The sequence below is a fragment of the Sinocyclocheilus rhinocerous genome, unplaced genomic scaffold, assembly GCF_001515625.1.
Source record: "Sinocyclocheilus rhinocerous isolate Xijiao unplaced genomic scaffold, SAMN03320098_v1.1 scaffold2889, whole genome shotgun sequence".
Classification (NCBI taxonomy): domain Eukaryota; kingdom Metazoa; phylum Chordata; class Actinopteri; order Cypriniformes; family Cyprinidae; genus Sinocyclocheilus; species Sinocyclocheilus rhinocerous.
Window position 1 is genome coordinate 313,961 of NW_015656156.1, and position 16,460 is coordinate 330,420.

Genomic DNA, 16,460 nt, shown 5'->3' on the forward strand with positions numbered 1-16,460 from the left:
ATATATATATTTGGAAGAATGTCAGTGTCTTTTCAGTCAATAGCATCCAGTGTTGTTGACTTTTATTGTATGGACAAAAAAGGTTCAAAATATCATAAGAATCATATAGATTTGGAATGACAAATTATTTTTGGTCCATATATGTGTTTATTTTACTTTTTTAGTGAATGTAGAAAATGTATTCACTAGAATGAGCTAGAATCAGCCATTTCCATGACATTTCAGTGAGTTGGGTTGTTTTTTTCCTCCTGTACTTGGTGATTTTTATTCTAAAGGCAAGCCATTGCAACCTGTGGCAAAGGTTGCATAGTGTTTGTTAAGACTTTGAATGGCTGCGGTTCAAATTCGTTCACAGACAGTGCCAGACAAATTAACAAGCCCCCAAGTAGAATTGATGGACTGTGTCATTTGGTATCATTCTATAAAGCAGTTATTCAACACATAAACTTGCTGCTGCCTGTAGATTGCTTTGGAAAGCCACCAACTGGCAGCTATTTATGAGCCTTTCAGAGAACACAAACAGGCTGAGAGGACAGTGCTAACAAGCTATTATAATTGTATTGTCAAATAGTTAGTACTGTACAACTCACCTCGACTTCACTATAGAATTAGGTTGTCATAAATGGCATTATTTGTTTGTTGTTAGTTGTTTACTGCTGATAATATTAATAATAATGACAGACTGCAGGTCATTTAAATGCTAATTTAAGTCAATGCGAGCATTATAGCAAAATGGATGAATATGAAGTATGCTGATGAGGAGGCATGTATGATTCTACTCATTCATTTTTATAGGCCTTTGATTATGTGTGGGATTACTTGGACTCAGTGATAACATATTGTTTCTAAGATGCCTTCGGGTTTTGTATGAGTATCGCAAAACCCAGTCTCTATGATAAGACAACATGGCTTGTACAGTATCTAGCCTGAATTGCATTACTCGGCTCTGCACATTTATGTTTTTATCTGGCTTGTTCAAATGAAAGGCTTGAATATGGTTGGATTTTACCGTAAAGCTTGCCTCTGAGTAGGACAGCAGTGAATCCTCTCCGAGTGGGAGATATACTGGGTCTAATTGCTTGTGTGTTTAATGATGTTGACGTTTTGCTTTTGCCTCCTGCTCCAATAGCTCTAATTGTACTTTTACTGGGATACAGGGAGAGAGAAAGGCAAAAGGAGAGAACATGGAACCCATCAATTTAGAGAGTGTGTTAATGCGGCACGTGTTTCCAAATATGCAACATCTGTTTGGTTTAACCAAAGCAGGCCTTTCCTCCTTACCCCATTTAGAAACAGCTGGATGGTTTACAAGAAGGGAACTGTAACCTTCATGGAATAATTAGCTTCTAAATTACGATTTCGCAATGGGAAAAAAACAGCTAGTCTGGAATAGTTAACATTAAATGTGATCACATGTGAGTGAGACATATTGATTGTGCCATATTTTATTTTTATTTAACAGTCATCTGCTGTTAAAGGGGTCATATGATGTGATTTCAATTTTTCCTTTCTCTTTGGAGTGTTACAAGCTCTTGGTGCATAAAGAAGATCTGTAAAGTTGCAAAGACTAAAGTCTCAAATCCAAAGAGAGAGTCTTTATAAAAGTTCAGAGTCAGCCACACCTACTTAAAACGGCTGGTTCTAACACGCCCCCACATATCTACATCACGATGTGGGAAGATTTGCATAACAACGCCCAAATGTTCACGCAAAGAAAGAAGCCGTAACTTTTATTCTCGCTGTAGTATTATTGTTGCCGCTGTCGCCATGTCGTGAAGACGCTGTGTGCTTCGTTGTGAAAGCGAAACTACTTTGTTTGGTCTTATAATGTTCTTTTTAGCAGCATCATATGACCCCTTTAAATGTTTTGCGACCTTAAACATATTAATTCAACCTAAATTAAATTTTTATTCTATTAATAAGAATCCTGTTAAATCTTGTTAATTTTTAGGTATATTATCCAGCACTGTAATAATTCTTTTTTTACTCTATAATTATTGTACTTTAATAAGTGTTTTTATAAGCATTTTAGCATGTTTATTGCTGTATAGCCAGCCACGTTTATTTTATTTTTTTTAAATGTATTATTTTTCATGATAAAGTGTATATTGACTTTCCCATTCACATTAGATCAGTTACTTTTATAAGTAAAAATCACAATAATTTAATTAAAAACAAGATAATTCATCTGTGTCCGTGAATGTGTGCTGTCACACTACATATTTGACTCAAAAAAGTGAACATTAATTTGATTAATTTAATTTGAGGTAATATTTTTTTTTTTAATCATTTATTTTAAATAAATGTATTTATTTTTTATTTCATTTATTTATTTTTACTAGTAACCTAATCCATATTATTGACTCTTGAATGGTAATGAGCCAAGGAAATAACCTTGATAACAGGGAGAGCAGCAGCCATTTTGGTTTGAAATGTTCCACCCCGTTTCATCCCTCTTTCTCTTGATGTCCAAACAAATGAATTTTTATAAATTGAGCTTGAGATGCTTCAAAAATCACCTCCAAAACAGAAAAGGCATCTGTTTCAAGGAATGACTCACTAACATTTTGTCTTCCTTGACAAAATCCTCTGTTCCCATTAAGGCTGCAATTCCCATGACACTTCCCATCATTCACTCATTCATTCATTTGTAAATCCTGTGTATGTAGACAGACATTTGCTAATTAATCTCCCCTTCTTCCCCCCTCCTGTCAACTTTTTACTTTTTCATTTGTATCATCAGTTTCATGTGGAGCTGTTCCCCCTGCAGTTCACAAAGCAGACATTTACACTGACAACCCCTTGTGAACATCTGCTGTGTTTGAACGCTGTCGTGCTAATCTTTCTCATTATAGGAGCCTGATCAAATGCTAGAACCGATGCCACTTTTCCGTCCCAGAAGGCGACTGTCGCACTGTACTCGTTTTACTGCTGGAACGTCAATTTGAGAGACACATATTGATGTATTTCTTGAAATTCTTCTGCCGAAGTTAGAGATATTATGTTTTCAAACATCTTCTGAGAGGATGACCATTGATTTTTTTTCCTACATAGACATTCACAGCTTAGCATAATCACTGCTCTTGGAGGATCCAAACACGTTTTCTGACTTAAACAGGATTGCGCAGTTTTTTTGTATTCTGTTAAGGCACTGAGCTAAGTTGGATGAAATAGGGATCGGTTTCAGTCTCACTATCTTTTCCACACATGCCCTCTGAAACCTTTCTTCCACAATGCACCTTAGCCCTCATTGAGGCTGCCTGGAAGCACACGGCTTTCTGCCGCGCTCAGATAGGCTGCTTGTGAATGGAATGAAGAGAGATACAGGTCTTTATGGTTCACCTGAGCATTGCACAGCCCCATAGCGACCTCTCCCCCACACAAACACCCCCTCCTGCACTGACACGCTATTTCATTTCCCCTCTCTAACTGTGATACATGGTAATGATGCCCAAAGCACTTTCTAAACACTTCTCTCCAAGGGCAAGCACCATTCTCCCCTCTCCGAGTCCCCTGCTGTTGTTTATAATGGTTTATTAATCAACTATGTACCAGAAGCCTTTTACAGCTCTTCTCTTTTCTGTTTTACAGCACCGGTGAATCCTCCTTGGAGTGAGTATTCTTACATACTGTATATATATTTTATTCATTTATTTATTTATTTTGATTGGCAAAAAAGAGCAGTAAGCCATTAAAGAAATATAGCCTTTGACTTTTGGTGTTAAGCATCAGTAAATGTTCAACATGATTTCAGAATCCATTAACATTTATATGTATGATTCTAGCATACATACACTAACGTTCAAAAGTTGTTTTAATTTTTTTTAAAGAATCATGTTCACCAAGGCTGTGTTTATTAGATCAAATTTGTAAATAAACAGAAATATTTTTACAATTTTGAAAATATTTTGTATTTTAATATATTTTAAAATGTAATTTATTTCTTGTGATGGCATGAAGGCAGATGGTTCTTTCAGAAATCATTTTAATATTATGATTTGGTGTGATATTTCTTATTATTATCATTATCATGTTGAAAGCGGTTGTGCTGTTTAATATTTATTTGGAAACCGTGATACAGCGTTTTTTGTTTTTGTTTTTGTTTTTTTTAGGATTCTATGATGAATAGAAATATCAAAAGTATAACATTTTGTAAAAAAAAAAAAAAAAAAAAAGTAAATCTTTTGTAACATTATAAATGTCTTTATTGTTGTTTTATCTAATTAATGCATCCTTGCTGAATAAAGGAATTATTAATTTTTATTAAAAAAAATTATGGCCCTAAACTATTGATCAGTAGTGTATGTATGAATAACTTTTACAAATTATAGATATTTGAAAGCAAATACAAATGCTTTCAACTCCTATCCTATCATTGTGTTTTATAATAAGCAAAAAAAATTTATTTCAGTCCATTTCATCTGTGGATTTTAATGGTCAGACATATAGTACACACGCACAATGAATGATTGAAACTTAGAAAGAAAGGTTGACTTATTTCAAGAATGTTAAAGAACTCAGATGATAAATACAGTCTTAAGAAGATTTGTACAAATGTTTGTCTCTAAAAATCTTTAAAAAGGCATGTTTTAGATGCTCTCCATATATTGACATTGTATGTTTCAAGTATCTGACTAAACATCCAAAAACTAATTTATGTATAGCTTTGTTATATGCTCTTTCTGCACACTCTTCATTGTACTGTTTCTCTGCTGAACCATTCATAGGTAAGTTTCACTGCGGCTTTGATGAGGACACCATCTGTATGTTCATCCAAGACAAAACCGAAGAGTTTGATTGGACAAGACATAGTGCTGCCACCAGGGACACTAAATATACACCCAACACTGGGCCCAGCAGCGACCGCACCGGCTCTAAACAAGGTATACGGCACATATGCCACTCAATATTAAATCAAATCTGTAAGTTAAATTTAACACTAGAACCGCCAGGGGTCGCTGTACACCTAAAACCGCCAGCGGGTAAATTTTACCCACGCACATGACAACTGTTTTATATGGTTAAAGAACATATTATTTCACTGTATTATGCCACTTTCTTCACAAAGAAGTGTCTAGAGTCATGAAATGATTATGTCTAGTCATCAACTATATTTTTGTCCTGTTGTTTTATGTCCAAGGCTTTTTTAACGCAGGCTACACTAATGGTCAATATAAGCTAAACAAGCCTGCACTGACAACGAGAATTAGATGGAAGTAAATACATATTTGGGTGGTGTAATATTACAATACAATGTCATTAATCAATATATTAAGATAACTTATGTTATTTAAAGGAACACTCCACTATTTTTGAAAATAGGCTCATTTTCCAACTCCCCTAGAGTTAAACAGTTGAGTTTTACCGTTTTCGAATCCATTCAGCCGATCTCCGGGTCTGGCGGTGGCACTTTTAGCTGTAGCTTAGCATAGATAATTGAATCTGATTAGACCGTTAGCATCTCGCTCAAAAATGACCAAAGAGTTTCTATATTTTTCCTATTTAAAACTTGACTCTTTTGTAGTTACATCGTGTACTAAGACCGACGGAAAATGAAAAGTTGCGATTTTCTAGGCCGATATGGCTAGAAACTATACTCTCATTCTGGCGTAATAATCAAGGAACTTTGCTGCCATCATTTCAGGCGCTGCGTAATATCCTTGCGCCTGCTGCACCCATGGTACGGCAGCAAAGTTCCTTGATTATTACGCCGGAATGAGAGTATAGTTTCTAGCCATATCGGCCTAGGAAATCGCAACTTTTCATTTTCCTTGCAGCTAAAAGTGCTACCGCCAGACCTGGAGATCGGCTGAATGGATTCGAAAACGGTAAAACTCAACTGTTTAACTCTAGGGGAGTTGGAAAATGAGCCTATTTTCAAAAATAGTGGAGTGTTCCTTTAAATTGCTAAAATAGCCTATAGACATTAATGAGCAATAATAATTCAACACACTGCATAGGATGTATGATGCGATGACAAATTCAAGCGCACAGCTTCACCTAATTAATTATTAATTTGTTTAGTTATATCATTTATAATTTTGAGTTAGAGAACAACACCAGTAAACTTCGGGTAATCAAAAAAAAATGGTTTTATTCATTACATCATAGATCGGATGTTTTTTTTCAGTAAACGGGCAGACTAGAATAAATAGCAACACAGAAGCTAACAATAAACGATAATACAATAATACCTCTTCAGCATCCATAAATCGCCGCCTTTTACTCATTTTGACTTTATTTATGAAACTGATAACCGCTAATTCAGTGAGTGAAATGCGTTGCCTAGCAATGTACAATGTTAAAACATAAGCGACAAGAAAATGACTGCATGAAAATATAGGCATTATATAGTGGGTAAATTTGACCCACTGGCGCTTATAGGTATAAATGCCCCGATTTTTGATCTGGTTTTATCTAAACAATTTTTAACAACAGGGGATTGTTAATTACACAATTTTAGTAAAAGTCAATGACTGGGAGACTTGAATGTTTTATTGAAAATCTGTTATGTACATTTGAAAAACAGCCACGGGTAAAATTTACCCTGTGACGTTTCTAGTGTTAAATATATGTAGATTTAGGACTACACCACTATCGTACATCACATAATTAAAATATTCACAAATAAATGAATGAATCGTCATTCATCAGTGTGGGTGGATGTTGAGTAAAAGGATATATCTTCAGCAAAGTAAAGGCTTGTGACTTGTAGAGAGGGGCTAATAGCATTAGCGTCCAAAGGCACTTTCAATTTCTCATGTTGCTAAAGGAGTGCATGGGCTGGCTTTTGATTGGACGGCGTTTAGGGGAAGATGCTCAGTGGGTTCCATTAGCTGCACTTTCAGAGAAATGGTGTCAGTCATTAAACTTGACATCGGTTCATGACAGCGCCGGTGTGCAACTGGATAATTTCTTTGGGTCAACACATCACTAATGCAATCAGGTTGTCTAGTACTTTGGTAAAGCAGTGGAAACTTGAAAATGCAAGTCATAAGTTCAGGAGGGGAAAAAATGGTACACTGCTTATTTAATCTATATATTGAAGTGGGTTTTATATAGAGAGTGCTGTAGGGATGATGTCATTTTTGTAAGCTTTCCCAGAAGTTAGCATCACACAACAAAAAGCCAGTAGGATTTTTGGCTTTTGGATTATTGCAGAAAATAATCAACGAAGTTTGTGATTCTTACATGTTTTGTTCATCAAGGCAATCTTGATGAATCACAAATAAACACTTTTATGACTAAACATAAAACATTTAATGAATTTTGAAGCCTAAATGTGATCGCCAGAAGTAAAAAGCTAATGTTAGGCTATAAATGAACTAGCATGACTTACATATCACCTCCATTAAGCTTCCGACAACTCTTTAAATCTACAAATTAGAAAGTTTGAGTTAGAATAGATTGGAAGAGGCCAAGTATAACCACAATGAGGCTGTAAACATGAACTAGTGAGTATATGAGCTTGCTTTTTTGGCGTCATGATGTTTAATGTCTCTGCCAATCTCTGTTGTCCCATTTAGCCACTTGATAGCAATTGCATTTTTAAAAGCTTGTTTCTGGGATTTAGGACTTATTCATGTAGCACTTTGTTAATATTTCAATGAATGGATGTTCCAGGGCTTGACTCGTGGAAAAAAAAAAAATACCCGGTCAATAGCACCTTAAGTCACTCTGACCTGATATGAAAAGAACAAAATCTGTCGTTTAAAAGGCTATGAGAAATGTGAATTGAAAAATCATTGTCCTGTGCTATAAAGTCACTGAGATCCTATTGATTATTTATAATCAGTGCAGAGTTCAGTGGAGGAGTATTGAGGCTTGGAGAACTTATAGCCTGATAAATTAGCTGATTTGACCCGCTGTATGATATTGATGCTACACAATTATAATTAATGTGCCTAATTCAATTCATTCTCTGGATCTGATGTATGTATACACTACTGTTTAAATGTTTGGGGTTAGTATGCCTTTTTTTAATGTATGTTTTTTGCCATTACAGGGATAATTTACATTTTAAAATATATTAAAATAGAAAACACTTATTTTAAATTGTAATAGTATTCCACAATATTCCTGTTTTTACAATATTTTTTACATAAATGCAGCCATGGAGAGCATAAGAGACTTTCAAAAACATTAAAAATTCTTACCAACCTCAAAATTTTGAACAGTAGTGTGAGAGCTACCATGATCAGTGCATTTTTATGTACTTGCGCACTTTGTACAGGTTTCTACATGTACACTGAGACCTCACGACCACGTCTGGAGGGAGACAAAGCACGACTGTTGACTCCATCCTTCAACATTGCCCCTAAAAACCCCTACGGGAATGTGGCCACCAACCCAACATACTGCTTCAGCTTCTACTACCACATGTATGGGAAACATATAGGTGGGTTACTGTTAGCACAGTACATCATAAAGAGTCCTGATGTGATCAACTGTGGGGAATGTATGCAAATTATTTGTTTTAATAGTGCCTTCTAATTAGTGTTGATGTGCAGCCAGCTGTAAACTCTACAACTATAGTCTGTTTGACATAGCTTTACTTTTCAAATGAGAGCTTGATGACCTGGTCAGTCAGCGACACAGTCAGTGTCAGGCACATACAAAAACATTCTCATTTTCTAGATTTCAAGATGAAAAAAGATGATATGTCTAAATGCCAAGTTCTGTCATGAAACTCTAGATGGCACGTTGGCTCTAGAAGGCTGATGGGTCGTTAACGCAAACTGATGATATTCACAGCACTAAACTACTTGGCACAGCTGATTGGTTCATGTTGCATACGCAGCTAATGAGCTTGCTGCTCTACATTTAAATGGCTGGTTAGCATTCACTAGAGCAGTTACTCTGACACCCTCCACCTTCCCCAGCTCCACCTGTGTAGATCTGCTGTATATTATTATATATGCTGTTTGTGCAGCAGCAGTATGTCTTACATACACACAGCACTGAATCAGCATATGTATTGGCAGTAGCAAGTTCCTGTACTTGCTTTACAGCAGCAGCAATAATCTACAACAACACTAATAACCAACAGCAGCAGCAATTCAAAAGCAGCGTAGCAGGTCTATTCCACCAAGACCAAATACATTAACATTGTAATATCCATTGCCATGCTAAAATCTTATTAGTGTTGTCATGGTAGAACTTCTTTCTGGTTAGATATGTATAAAATGTCAACATAACAGCTTCTAATTTCTTTTTTTACTTTTTATGTACTGTATGAATGAATATACAAATGTTTTCAAATCCTATAAGGTTTATTGAATATTACATTCATCGAATTTGGGTTGACTCTTCTCATAATTTGATTATTTCTCATAAATATGATTTTTATGTGTCACAAGTGCAGCTTTATATCTATAACAACATTGTCACAGATGCAACTTAAATATCTCACAATTGTGATATCTTGTAAATGTGATGTTACAAATGTGACTTGTATCTCAAAATCTTTATAATTTTCCAATTTTAAACATTATCTAAGGATTTCATGATTTATGTTTTTAGGTTCTATTTTACATTATTAGATGGAAACAGTCTTCCATATAAATCTATCTTGCAGTTGCTACTTTATTTCCCATAGTTCTGACTTTTAATCTCACAGTTTCATCTTCAAAACTGGATTTTAATTGGATTATAATTTAGACATTATATATGTCAAAATTGCCAATTTATTTATTATATCTTATTGTGACTTTATATATCACATTGCAACTTTTTTTCCTATTTTAAACTTTACCTGAATTTATTTTTTTATATTTAATTTTTTACTCTGTGACAGAAATGGCCATATTTATGCGTTAACATGCTAGTCAGAAAATTGCAGAGTACACTTTGGCCTTTTCTGGGATGGAAAACCTTGCTATTAAAGGTTTCTAGTGGACTGTAAGTGCTGTAAATGATTTAGACCAATAACTCAATTTGTGCTATATGGATACATTTCTATAGTTCCTTTTTTCATGCTCACTTTATGCTGTTGCAGTTGAGCTGGACATGCAGTTGCACTTCTGTGGTAGTGATGACCTCCACAGCCCCTCAGACAAGCTTGTAACTGCAATTTTCTGCTTCACAAAGCTGTGTGCTTTTAGAATAGAAAGCGTGGGGCTAATTCCAACTCACCAGGGTGTTCTCTTCCTGGCTTTTGACATGTAGTCTCATCGGGCATCTGGGGTTAAAAAAACAAGATCTTCTGTCTGGCTGCACAGCAAAGAACCGAGACAACATGGTTAGATGGCTGTTTTGATATAAAAACCTACCCAAGTGCTTTTAAAGGTGCACTAAAATCGATTTTTATGTATGTTGCTCTAGCCTGTATTCCAGTCCTCTTTGACTTACATGACACCTAGTGGTGTGGATGCAGCATCATGCAAATGTTATCAGTTACAGATGATATCCTATAAATGCAGTATTTACAGTCGGCCATTTAGCTGTTCATGAAATCTCAAAAAGTTATTCGAGTATTGATATGCCTAGAGTCCGTATCTCATTTTTAAAAGTACTATTAATTTTTTTGATGTGTAAAACGTTTTAATGAGCGAAAAAAAATTTACATCGTTAAAGAAGAACGTCTCGATTACGTATGGTAACCCTCGTTCCCTGAAGGAGGGAAGCGTGTTGTTTTAATGTTCCACTCTGATTAAAGGGGGTTTTTTTTCTCCAGAAAGGTTATTTTAGCATTAATAGCATCACATCTCTGTAGCACTAGTCTCATTGTCTCCTCATTTGCAAGGAAATGAACATACCATTTGGCCGAATCCCAAACATCTGAGAGAGTAATACAGATTTTCTTCCTACTTTTCCTTTCATCAGTGTAAAATTAGAGTGTAGCAATTACGCGCCATATATGTAACATCAGCAGTGATTGTGTTGTGTACAGTTTTATGATTGATTTTTGCTGGAGATGAAGATGAGATGAGGTCACTGAACCTTGCAGTTGCTATGTAACACAGAGGAAGGGTTCAAAAGATATTATGTAGTTAACTGGCCATATTGCGCATAAGGACTTCTACTGACACTGAGTGCATCTGCCTTTTTCCAGGAACATTAAATGTGTATTTGAGGCAGAAGAGCCAGACGGGTCAGGATACATCCGTGTGGACCCTGAGTGGGAACCAAGGAGACCGTTGGAGGCAAGCCAGAGTTAACATCAATCCCACATCCTATTTTCAGGTGCCTCTTTCTGCTTGATTTTTCTTGCATAATAATGCACAAATAGAGATAATATAAAACAAAACTATAATAATATTATGATTAGGGCTGTCATCGTTAACGCATGTTATTAATTGTACAATCCTTAACGCGTTAAAATAATTTAACGCAATTAACGCAAAATTACTAAAGCACAATTTCTATTGTAACCCTTTAACCCAATTTTGCTTCTTTGCTTGCGATTAGATCATTTTAAGCCGCTAAGCTCCGGGAAAGTTTTCAGTCCAATGATCCAGTAAGCTAATGCATTCAAACAATCCGTCCAAAACAGCGCTAATATAAAGGAAACCAGGCTGATTACACCAGAGATTGCAGAGAGAATAGAGACTCGCGTTGCGTTTTAAGTGAATTATTCATTCCAGTGTGTTTCACTTTAAAACACGAGCTCTGTCATATTCTGTGATTGTCTCTGAAGAGCGCGAGCCCTCACACGCTCTGTGTATGGGCTCCTTATATCATTTGCTTCTTTGGTGTCCTTTTTTGGAAAGAGATTTCTAAATTTATCTTGAAAAAAGCTTGCAGAAAATATAGATTTTTGAGAATCACCCTTCAATCTTTTGGTTTACTTTGCTGGATATAGCAAATGATGACAAAATAAACATTTGAAACAAGATAAATGGTCTATGCTTAATTTCATGAAGTGTGCGATTAATCGCGATTAATCACAGAAAAAGGATGTGATTAATTAGATTAAAATGTTTAATCGATTGACAGCCCTAATTATGATACAACATGGATACTATTATTCTAATTGATAACATTATAATATCCATTATTTAATACACTTATTATTTTAATATGTATGCATTCAGAATGAATTGAAAAGCCACTACAGAGTGAAAATGTTTTTGGCTTTATTTTCCCATCCATTCATGTAGATGGTTTTGGAGGGTATACGTGGTTCTGGCATTGAAGGGGATATTGCTATAGACGATGTGACCATAGAAGAAGGAGAGTGTCGAGACCCCCCACCCAGTAGTAGTGAGTATATCGAACAAGAGTTTTTAAAGCAATTATTTAAGCAATGGCTTTTAAGTTTATTGCAATGAAATGGAAAAAAATATAATTGTTATTAATGGACTAATGGATTAAATTAATACATGTCATTTATTAATATTTATCAGGTTATGAAAAAAATAGCTATACTACAAGTTGAAAAGAACAGCTTTTATTTGAAATAAAATTCTTTTGCAACATGATGAATGTCTTCTCTGCCACTTTTGATCAATTTATTCAGCATTCTTGTTGAATCAAAGTACTAGTATCTTTCCAAAAAATGCTGAATTTGCTGAATACATGTTTAGTCTAAATAAATTAATCACAAGAACACACAACAGGGGAGGAAACTTCTGTGTAGGATCAAAGCTAACGTAACATGGACTGTATTATCTACGCTTTTTTACATTTTTTCTTATCCATAACAAGATAATCCACCAGCTTGAACGACTCTTTTCATGACTCACAGCAAACGTTTACAATTCATTTTTTTCGCTCTCTTTTGAATTAAAGCGTAGCACGTTGCAAAAAAAGATGTTCTAGAGATACAGACCGTAGACAAACCTCATTAAACTTCTAAAAGACAGAAGAATACTTAATCTCTGACTTATTTACACAGAACTGAGAAATGAATATTTGTTCACATCAGTAACTGCATTTGCTCTTGTCTTTATTTCCTCAGATATAAGATCCCTGGCTTCTCCCGCTGCAGTGCATATATGGCAGCTCTGGCTCACTTTACTTTTGGTCTTGGTTGGCCTCCGAAGGTGACCTCATCACATGGAGGTGGAACCCTGATTTGGCATTCATAGAGATTTTGGCTGACTCGGACTGCCTGAACACAACAACCAAAGATTCATCCCGTCTACACAAAAGGAACGTAGGTTTTAGATCCGTGTGAATGAAGAGGAAGCCAGGGAGGGAATCTAAAGCTGGCTAACACAATGACATGAGTATTACACCGGAGTCCACTCCAGATCTTGTGAAAAAGCCCATTACTGTTGTCAGTGTTATAAAGAACAGAACAGGTGGATGGTTACAGCAAGAGGACGACTTGAGAGACTTAATAGGGGAATCTTTCAAAGCACAAAGACATAACGTGTATTTCCATCACTACATGCTTTTTGCTTTGTTAAACGTCTGCTACTGTCATCAAAGACCTCATTATGTCACAATACGTAATCCTGAGCCACATGAAGGAAGCTTCTGAGAAGGAAAAAACAGTGATGGTATCAAAAATTAATGATCGTTTGAAAAAAAAAAAGTTTTCGTTTTTTTATGTCTGAAAATAGAGATATGTCAAATACAGTCGCGCTTTTTGTAGGTCCTTGTGTTCTGATGTTGTCAGTTTGACGTGAACATCAGGGCTCCACAAATGTGTGTTTGGGGAATACAATCTCAATGTAAAGTTTGTTTTTAGACAGATGGGGCGTTCATGTACTCGTCCTTTGTGCTTTAACTGATCGAGTTTAACAGACGTTGCCCGTTCTGGGCATTATGTGTTTCATGTGTTTTGGTTCTATTAGGTGTGTTGCCACACTCATCTGAATCGATATTAACAGCTCATCACGCAGCTGACACAATGAACACCGTCTCTCACTGAGAATCCTTGAGTTGACCTTTCATTTCAGCGCGGCTCTGCTAAATAACAGCTGTAGAGAACTGTTTAACATCACGCTGTACCTGCTGCTAGTGTGGATCCGAATGCCCGACTGTGTCCGCTTGCAGTTGTTTTCTTTAGGTGCGTAAAGATAGCCGTTCGCTAAGGAACATGAAGTTGCTGTCTGTAATGAAATCAAGTGCCTTCAGAACCTTCTGTAAAATCATTCTACTGTGCTACTGTATCATCTAGCATTTCCTTTCGGCACGGTTTATAGCATACATGCACACGTGAGATGAAAGGTGAAAATCAGAGAGCCACGATGAGAGACGGGTGTCATGTTGCAGTCTTGATTTCCACATACTGTTGATAGATGATGACTTATTTTTATTTCGACAGCATATATCCCACCTGCTCCGCATCCGACTGATATAAAGAAAACAATGGTGGTGGGACTGGACTAAAAGCACCATTGATTCATCAGTAGGACATCTGGGAGCTATTATCAGCAGGTGAAAAACAGCCGGGAGGGTCACTATGAAATCCTCCTTCGATCTGATGAGACTTCTGTGCCACCGGAAAAAAAAAAATACATTTTTCCGACATCCGGAGGACTGAGAGGTATGAAAAAAAACAACTAGATGGACCTTTAGAGGACTGATGCTCTCACTGTAAAAGATGATCAGCCTTGATCTGGATCCATCCGGTTGGATTCATACAAATGATATTTTATTACTTTAATGAAAATGACTGCTTTTACAGAAACTGAACTACAAACTCTGAACTACCTGAGACCATCCGTTACCTTAACCAGCTGGTTTTCGGACATGTATTGTAAAATCACTTTTCTCATTCATAATGTTCATTTCCGAGGAAGAATTACGTTACTCTCTCTGTTTTGTCAGCTCAAAAATGTTGTTTCAGGCAACAAATATATATATATCTATGTATATTTTGTTTTCCACATTTATTCATTTCTAAAAAATCCCTTTGCATTACTTTATTATTGCATAATTTGAATCTTATATAAAATAGTGTCAAATATATGAGATATGCAAATACACCTGGTAGGAAGGTCTATGGAAATGGTTTCACACTTATATGAATATTCAGACAAAGCACAATGTGAAATATTAATGTCAAAATTCAGAAACACAATACCTTCAACACACAATAAGTTTTTTTTTTCTCAATTTTATTAAAGTTACAATCAACAGGAGTAAACTACCGAATACTTTACATAAAGAAAAAAAAGATATTTTACATCGCGGTTCAATAAAAGGCTTTCATGGTATTGTGTGGGGGTTTTTTCCTTCATCAGTATATATTATCAGTTATGATACTTACATTCATTAGACATGTTTCAGTTACTCTGACACCAGGGAAAAAATGCTGTTATATACGGCAAAGCAAAATTTTGATTCTTGCGTACCGATTGATTCAAAGATTTCTCAAATAGAATAATTTTTATGATGGATGGATTAAATCTCATCTATTTTGTCAATTGTATCAAAATGATCAACAATATATTGTTTGATGCTATAATTTACCCACATAGTATGTAAATCTGCTCAAAATACATGACTTCTATGTTGTTTTATTTTTTTATTTGACTCCAGCCAGACTCAAACATTCAAGCAGCACTGCACATGTGTGTGTGGAGATACATTTTGACATTGCATAAAATGAAAGCTTTGAATTTTTGAATAGAGAATGTGCAGTTACAGTTGCGCAAACCATCACTTAACAGAACATTTGTCATCTCAATTATGATAAAACCCATGTGTGGTTTGCGCCTTGGGCTTCAAACCCACTTTAAGCCCTTAAAAGTGTCTGCTAAATGAAGTTGGAGATAGACTGCCACTAATCCTTACAAAGACCCTTCTTATTTTGTAGTTTGAGGGGTCTCACCACATGAGGTCTGGTAGTTTCATCAAAAATAGATTGCAGATTCACTTTTGGGCCTATATTTGATCTTCTGCTTGCACAAAACTCTAAGTTAAGATCGTCATCAGTGTTGGGGAAAGTTACTTTTAAAAGTAATGCATTACAATATTGCGTTACTCCATAAAAAAGTAACTAATTACGTTACTTAGTTACTTTTTATGGAAAGTAATGCGTCACGTTACTTTTGCGTTACTTTTTGTAAGAATGTAAAAATGACATTCACTCTTACTTTTCAGTTGAATAACAAGCTTATTTACTGATGTTGACAGATATTTCAGCAGGTTTTTATACTCGGCCCTCTCGCGTCCAGATATATCATCCGTTTGTGGATTTATCAGAACATCTGAAAGGTTGGGTGTCCGAGTCAAAAAAAAAATGCGATTCTTTCTAGGACAAATATTTGCCTGACTGTTTTAAACTTTTTGCAACCTCTGACCCTTTGTTTAAAAAGAAAAAGATCGACTTCTATCAAGCATGGAGGACTTTTGCACATAATGCCCTGGAGCTTATGATGTTAGGGATGGTTAAAGACCCTCCATTAGGTTATTTTATAAGTACCCATATCATTATCTGTAATTTATGGTCTGAAAGTCCCTACAAGCAGGTCCATTTGTCACCAGTGACAAGCACACACACTGTAATGTATAAAGCTAAAGGCAACTTTCCCTTCTGCCTTCCAGTGCTGTCATGTGAA

The 16,460-nt window shown here is 35.7% G+C and overlaps 1 protein-coding gene across 2 annotated transcripts in view; it reads left to right on the forward strand.

Annotated features, from left to right (window-relative positions):
• Positions 1-15,084, forward strand: part of LOC107719530 (MAM domain-containing glycosylphosphatidylinositol anchor protein 2-like) — a 157,590-nt gene extending 142,506 nt beyond the window's left edge. For both annotated transcript variants that reach the window (XM_016526951.1, XM_016526952.1), the window contains 6 exons: positions 3,592-3,612; positions 4,728-4,883; positions 8,234-8,398; positions 11,054-11,184; positions 12,102-12,204; positions 12,902-15,084. In XM_016526951.1, the coding sequence (XP_016382437.1) occupies positions 3,592-3,612; positions 4,728-4,883; positions 8,234-8,398; positions 11,054-11,184; positions 12,102-12,204; positions 12,902-12,990 (665 nt within the window). In that variant the 3' untranslated portion in view covers positions 12,991-15,084. The remainder of the gene's footprint in view (positions 1-3,591; positions 3,613-4,727; positions 4,884-8,233; positions 8,399-11,053; positions 11,185-12,101; positions 12,205-12,901) is intronic.
• The last annotated feature ends 1,376 nt before the right edge of the window (positions 15,085-16,460 follow it).